Consider the following 7,353-nt stretch of genomic DNA (forward strand, 5'->3'; position numbering starts at 1 on the left):
GCTGCTCCGTTAAACACAGCTGTGTGCTCACGGTGCAGTGTGGGTCCCTGCTGCCGCCCGGCTCCATTGCACCGCGGCCTGAGCACTTCTGGGCAGCGCTTACAGAGAGCAGGTTTATTTGTGAGCTGTCAGTACCACAGGACAGGGTTGTCCCGAAGCTGCAGGGCCCCAGGGCGCTCCAGAAGGAGCCCGGCACTCTTATCGAGTGCTGTGGGCCTGGGCTTCAGTGGGATGTGAAGTGGGTCTGGGTGTGAGAGCCTCTGGTGTAAAAGATCCGGAGTGCATAAGTGGTCTCGTTGGGACAGAGTTAATGAAAAGGTTGATCTGCGAGAGAGGAGCTGAGGAGGAAGTCTCGGTGTTCTGAGAGAACGAGAAAGCCTAGACTGGCAGTTACCTTGCTGCCTTTTTATTGTCGGTGCGATGACGTCTCCGAGGGGCCCAGGAGAGGCATCTGGGCTGTGATTAATGCAGCTGCTGATGTATTATTAACCTGACTTAATCACTGAGAACGCGGTATTGGGAAGAAATGCTGCGTTTTACAACGTTCCTGTGTTGAGCTGTGAGCTGGGGCTGGACCGACAGAAAATTCAGTAATGTGGAGCCTTGCCTGAAGCCCCTGGGGGTTTGATACCCCCTTTGTGCGCAGGAACGGGCTGGTTTGCTGTGTCTGCCCGAGGGGAGCACTGGGAGCTTTCACTCCGGGCAGCACAGGAACAGAACGGAGACTGGAGCGAGGGAGCAGCAGAGGCGGATCCGTTCTGCTCAGTCCCCAGTGCTGCTCGCAGCGGAGCGGCTCAGCGCCGTGTTCGGGGGGAGCAGCCGAGCGCGCGGTGCGGGCGAAGGGGAAGCCGAGCCGGGCCCGCTCCCAGCGCCTGCCTTCTCCGCAGGTGCTGTTGGCAGCGGCCGTCTGCACGAAGGCGGGGAAGGCCATCGTGTCGCGGCAGTTTGTGGAGATGACGCGCACCCGCATCGAGGGGCTGCTGGCGGCCTTCCCCAAGCTGATGAACACGGGCAAGCAGCACACGTTCGTGGAGACGGAGAGCGTGCGCTACGTGTACCAGCCGATGGAGAAGCTCTACATGGTGCTGATCACCACCAAGAACAGCAACATCCTGGAGGACCTGGAGACGCTGCGCCTCTTCTCTCGAGTGGTAAGGGGCTGTCCCGGCGTGGTTGTGAGGGAGCCTTTGCTGAGCTGGTGCTGCAGCTCTGTCTGCTGCTGCCTGGCAACGTGGCTCTCCAGAGCCGCTTCCTGGCCTGGAGGTGAGCTGTGGAGTTTGGGGGTGCTTTTGGACTGCACGTGAAGAATCTGTGGTTGCATTTCAGCTGGTGAGACCCGAGGGTCTGCGTTGCAAATTTAGCGCTGAATATTCGCTGTATTCTGAAGTAACGCCCATACTCCTTGTAGCAGGGAAGCTGTGAAGTCTGGGTGTAGTAGGAAGAGTTTGTACAATGTTGTCTGCAGTTACTCCTTGGAAATGTTTTCCCCCGATAGATTCCTGAATATTGTCGAGCTCTGGAGGAGAACGAGATCTCTGAGCACTGCTTCGACCTCATTTTTGCCTTCGATGAAATTGTTGCCCTGGGCTACCGTGAGAACGTGAACCTGGCGCAGATCCGGACCTTCACCGAGATGGACTCGCATGAGGAGAAGGTCTTCCGAGCAGTCCGAGAGGTGAGCGGGCACCGCTGCAAGCCTGGTGCGGGGTACCCTGTCTGGGACACGCTGCTCTTTTGTGCAGAGGCTTTGCTCCACCTCAGTAGGGGTCATAAAATTGCTTAGCTTTTTGGGGAACTGCACGCCCATCTTGTTTCCTTTTCCTCGTGGAGGGTTTGTGGGCAAATGCACTGGGTTCCTGTGCAGAACCACAGACTCTATCAGACTCCTGTCTTGCGCTTCAGACCCAGGAGCGCGAGGCAAAAGCCGAGATGCGCCGTAAAGCCAAGGAACTGCAGCAGGCCAGGAGGGACGCGGAGAGGCAGGGCAAGAAGGCGCCCGGGTTCGGTGGCTTCGGCAGCTCGGCCGTGTCCGGGGGCACGACGGCGGCGATGATCACGGAGACCATCATCGAAACGGAGAAGCCCAAAGTGGCGCCGGCGCCGGCCAGGTGCAGGCGCTCGTGGAGGCGGCAGCGGCCGAGAGCGGTGCCCAGAGCCGGGCTCTCTAACGTGGGTTCTTTGTCCACGCAGCCCTCCCGTTCGGTTGCTGTACAGGTACGGATCGGCGTGCCGTTGTAAAGCCCCCCGTTAGCTTTGCCGGTCGGTGCGTGTTCCCCTCCCAGCCTTCAGTGTGGGTGCTTGTGCCCCGGCGTGTGTTGCATGTTCTCGAGCCCCCCTTTGACTACCGGGGAGCGTCTGTGCTGTGTGCCACGTTAGCATCCCATAGTGTCTCTGGAGTCTTTGATGGGCCATGGGCTTCTTGGTTTGTGTGGAGAAAGGAGGGCCCAGCTGCTGGCGGTGCTGGGAACGGCACCCAGACCTGAATTACAGCTTGTGCCCTGCACATGGCACTGCCGGGTCCATGCACATTTCCCTCCTGCAGAGGTCGGGTCGGGCTGCAGCATGCGAGAGGACGCAGCAGTCTGCTGCCGTGAGCCCACTCGTAGATTCTGACGCCTTCTGTTTAGGCCTTCAGGTCCCAGTAAAGCCTTGAAACTTGGCGCCAAGGGGAAGGAGGTGGACAACTTCGTGGACAAGCTGAAGTCGGAAGGAGAAAACATCATGACGTCCGTAGGCAAGCGCTCCACGGAAGCAGCCAAAGTCCTCGCTCCTCCCGTTAACATGGAGAGGTGGGTACTGCCGCACTTCGGAAGCCGTCTCCTCACAGCTCTCGCTGTGGTGCACGGGTTGCTTTGTGAGCTCTTAAAAAAGCTCCCTAAAAGCTCTGTGTGCTTTTGGTTCTCAGAGCAGGCACTTTCTGCTGTTTGGGTCCTGTGTGCTCACTCGGGCTGTTAGGTTTTGAAGATGGTGGGCAAAAGTTGTGAAGGCACGGCAGCGAGGAAGCAGGCAGCTGATGTGGTTGGGATCAGTGGCCTGAACTAAAGCTGGGTGTTCCGTCGCTGTCCGGCTGAGACTGAGAAATTTCTTACGCCTTTTTCCCAGCGTTTTGCCTGCGGATGAGTTAAAGCAGCTGCCGCTTCCCTGTTCCCCAGACACAAAGAGTTCCTGCCTTAACGTGGCTTAAGCTGGAAGCGTTCACATCTTGTTTTACGCGTAGCAGTTCTGAACCTGGTGGTGCCCTGAGCCGCGCTGCTGTGTGTTTGGAGTGAACAGCACGTCTCGGTGCTGTGTCACTGCTGCTCGTCGGGGTTTCCATCCCTTGCAGGCTCATGTCCCTGCAGCTGCCTGCTCCTTACACATAGCCTGTCCGTGCTGAGCGCTGCTCTCTGGTCCTGCCTGGCAGATGCCAAGCACAGCCCTGACTTGTCCGCTTGCTTTCCTGTCTAGCGTGCACATGAAAATCGAGGAGAAGATTTCCTTGACGTGTGGCCGCGACGGCGGGCTGCAGAACATGGAGCTGCACGGCATGATCATGCTGCACATCTCCGACGAAAAGTTTGCACGGATTCGCCTGCACATAGAAAACGAAGACAAGAGGGGAGTGCAGCTGCAGGTAAAGACCCTTTGGTGTCCTGTGCTGTTGAACGTGCTCCTGCTGCTCCCTGGGCAGAATTTCAGAAGTACTTGAGTGTGTCACTGTCCTGCGCTCTGGTCCAAGCCTTCTCAGCCACTGGGAGTAGTCGCTGCAGACTCTACTGCAGCGTGAAGGCAGGGCCAGCCCGTGCTCAAAGGATTGAAGTTCACTCCAGAAACCCGCTCTGGTGCACTTGTCCCCGAGCCTTATCTGCGCAGCAACGCCCGCTGGCGAGCCGTCTGGTCCCGCTTGGACTTTGCAGCAGCCTGGTGCGCTGCTTAGAGCTTGCTCAGATGAGCTGAGCTTTGGTTGTGGAGTGGCAGTGTTGGAGTGCACTGACTGTGCCAGCAAGGAATTGATTTATTACCTTGGAAGCTGCTTTCTCTTGGGGTCGCTTTGTCCCGTCACGCTGTATCTGAGGCACTTGCCAGAGCCCCAGCTTGCAGTGGGTGATAGCAGCTGAGAAGCTTCTTCAGAGAGACGTCCTCCCCGTTCTCCCTCTGTGTGTGACCCTGCTGATCCCTGCAGGTCGTGCTGCTTTGTGGCAAAACTCCTCTGCTCCCAAAAGGCTCATGCTCATGCTGCTGTTGTGAGGAGAGAATATTCACGCTGAGTTTGGCTGCTGAGGGAAGTCGTGTTTCTGTGGTTTCAGAGCCTTCTTCCCAGCAGCATCGGGCTGTTTTTAGTTCAAGAGAGAACCCACTGTGGTTCTTCAGGATGCTCTTTGAGATTTTACAGGTTGCTCAAGTTGTAGTGTAGGTATCAGCCTAGGAGCCGCATTGCTGGGGTCACTGGTGTGTAAACGTGGCAGGGGCGAGGGTTCGTTGTAGCAGAGCTGCGCCTTGTGGAAGGAGTCCCAGGTCGATAAGCAGATGTGCTGCGGTTGGGCCTCTGAGCCAAAGTCAGAGCTGGTGTCTCTGGTGTCAAGGAAAACGCCCTGGGACGCGTAGGCCTGGCTCACGAGAGCCCACGTCACCTCCGTGGGGTTCCCCCTTGGGCTCAGGGTGACGGCCTGGGCGCGCGTTCCCTTTCAGACCCACCCCAACGTGGACAAGAAGCTCTTCACCGCGGAGTCGCAGATCGGTTTGAAGAACCCCGAGAAGTCGTTCCCGGTGAACAGCGACGTGGGCGTGCTGAAGTGGCGGCTGCAGACCACGGAGGAGTCCTTCATCCCGCTGACCAGTGAGTGCGAGCGTGCGGGGCTTGGCCCGTGGGCTGCTGGCCCGAGGCCTGCCTGGTGTCACCCCGAGGTGTCGGAGGCACTGCATCCCTCCCAGAGGAGGAGTACCTGTTATTCTCAGCCGTGTGTGCTTTCTCTCATGCTCTTGAAGAAATCAGAAAGCTTTTCTTCAAGTCGCAGATTGTTTGCTGCGCGTTGCCAAGCGCATCATCCTTTGAAAAGCCGTTGGCATAGACAGCCGGTGTGGCTCAGCCGCTCTTTCTGTGCCCACAGTTAACTGCTGGCCATCGGAAAGCGGGAACAGCTGCGACGTTAACATCGAGTACGAGTTGCAAGAGGAGAGCCTGGAGCTGAACGACGTGGTCATCACCATCCCCTTGCCGTAAGTAGTGCTGCTCGTCCGGGCAGCGCTGACCAGGGCCGTCCTGGATCCCGTCCTTCCTTCCCCTCCCGCTTTGCTGTCTCTGGTCACACTCGTGGATTTGACGAGTGCTTTTGTAGCTCCATGCAGATCAGCTGTTGCCGCTCTCGTTGCCTGCTCTAGGTCTGGCGTCGGCGCCCCGGTGATCGGGGAGATTGACGGCGAATATCGCCACGACAGCCGGAGAAACCTCCTCGAGTGGTGCCTGCCCGTGATCGATGCCAAAAACAAGAGCGGCAGCCTGGAGTTCAGCATAGCAGGGCAGCCAAATGACTTCTTCCCGGTGCAAGTCTCCTTCCTCTCCAAAAAGAACTATTGCAACATACAGGTAGGGTTGCTGTGGGCTGCGTCGCTCTCGCCTCGCTGGAGCCGCAGAGGAGGTGCCCGGTGCTGAGCTCTGCTCTTTTCCCTGCAGGTTACCAAAGTGACCCAGGTAGATGGGAACAGCCCTGTAAGGTTTTCCACCGAGACCACCTTCCTGGTGGACAAGTACGAAATCCTGTAACGCCAGCCGAGGGGAGATTTTTAAATTAAAACACAAAAAAAAGAGGCCGAAGTTTATTCTGAATGTTGGGAACGCCGCAGCCCCCTCTCTGCTCCGACACGTGGCTCTGTCTGCAGTGTTCCTGGGTCACAGACGTTTTTGGCAGAGACCTGACGTGCTCGCAGGGGGAAAGGCTACAGATTTCTTTGGCAGATTTTTACCGGCCGGCAGAAAAGCACGATCTCCGCAGAGAACCCGGCTTTGACACGTCCCCCCTCTCCTGAAGAGGACCAGAGCTCAGTCCCAGAGCCGACCCCGCGCCGTTCTCTTCTCTTCTCTTCCTCCGAGGCGTCACGCACTGCTCCGCTGTTGGTGCTGCCGGTTTAGTTTCTCCTCGGCCTTCAGCTCTCGCTTCCCTGGATGAAAGCAGGCGTTGGGATCACGATAACGCGCAGGGGGGCGCCTGGCTTGGCCGGACCCCTCAGTCTGCTGAGAGCAGAGCAAGCCGGCCTCAGCTTGGCAGGTGGGGAGGAGGGACTGGGGCTCCGGGTCTCTGATGCCGCACGGTTACGCCATCCCTCCAGTCCTGCCGTGCAGCGCTGGCACCTGGGCTCATCCCAGAGCTGTGCTCCCCTCAGCACCCGCCTGTCCCCAGCTGCTGCCGCAGGTCCCGAGCGCGGATGGAAGGCAAACGCCCTAAAACCGTGTGCTGTGCTCCCGAGAGCCCCTCTGCGGGAGCGAGCGTGTCTCAGGTCCTGGGGTCCTCTGCCAAAGAACTCTGCAGCCTCTCCTCTGTCAGGAAAGAACCCCCGAGCCCTGCCCTGGGCGGGCGGCAGACCCTGTTCCCTAGCCACGTAGGCGACGAATCCTGGTAACTCGGTCGTGTTGGAGCGCTGCTTGTCCGTATGATTTTAAAATGAAGTCGAGGTTAGATCAAGCATCCAAGGAGCTTTTTTTTTTTTTGTTTCTTTAAATTTGTTGGAGGGTGATACTTAAACCGAGCCGAGATCCCCCCTTTTTGTAACCCTGTACTGTACTGGCCTAGGGTGTAGAGCACATTCCAGTGTACGCAGAGCATACCGCGTCGTTAATCAAATAAAGAGTATTGTCAAAGGAGCGGGCTCGGGGTCCTTCCAGAGCAGCCCCCCTGGCTGGCCCAGCCCCAATCCTGCCCCTCATCCCGGCGGGGGCGGGATGGGGCCGGCACTGAGGCGGAGACGCAGCTGCTTGGAGGGAGTAGAGGAGAGCGGAGCAGTGAAGGAGCCAGGGACGCTGGACCCGCAGAGTGAAGGTGATTGGGGATGAGGTTGGGGCACCGGGGATCTCATCCTCTGGGGCTGGGTGTGCCAGGCAGTGGGACCCCATGCGTGCCCTTGGGAAGCCTGTGGGGTGTCGCATGGGCACCCCCAACTGGCTGTGCTTTGGGGACAGCTTTGGGATGGGCAAGGGGCTTGGGGCCAGACATGGGAGGTGATGGGGTCCCCGTCTGCCTGCCTGGGGGCTCCAAGGAGGGGTGCAGGGAAGGAGCAGTGGGCAGGAGTGCAGGAAACACCTTCGACTGTAAAACCCGGCCTTGCACAACGCTCTGGGGTGCGTGGGTGGGCTGGCACCACTGCCCTCATCACTGATGAGTC

The 7,353-nt window shown here is 58.6% G+C and overlaps 1 protein-coding gene across 1 annotated transcript; it reads left to right on the forward strand.

Annotated features, from left to right (window-relative positions):
- Positions 1-646: 646 nt before the first annotated feature.
- On the forward strand, positions 647-5,768 carry ARCN1 (archain 1; the record flags this gene model as incomplete). Its single annotated transcript, XM_010184887.1, has 9 exons — positions 647-1,151; positions 1,496-1,675; positions 1,903-2,108; positions 2,628-2,789; positions 3,448-3,613; positions 4,669-4,816; positions 5,088-5,196; positions 5,359-5,563; positions 5,651-5,768. Coding segments are annotated over 9 exons (1,771 nt in total), but the record flags the coding sequence as incomplete, so codon positions are not given.
- Positions 5,769-7,353: the final 1,585 nt, after the last annotated feature.

Source organism: Mesitornis unicolor, unplaced genomic scaffold (assembly GCF_000695765.1).
Source record: "Mesitornis unicolor isolate BGI_N332 unplaced genomic scaffold, ASM69576v1 scaffold42985, whole genome shotgun sequence".
Taxonomy (NCBI): domain Eukaryota; kingdom Metazoa; phylum Chordata; class Aves; order Mesitornithiformes; family Mesitornithidae; genus Mesitornis; species Mesitornis unicolor.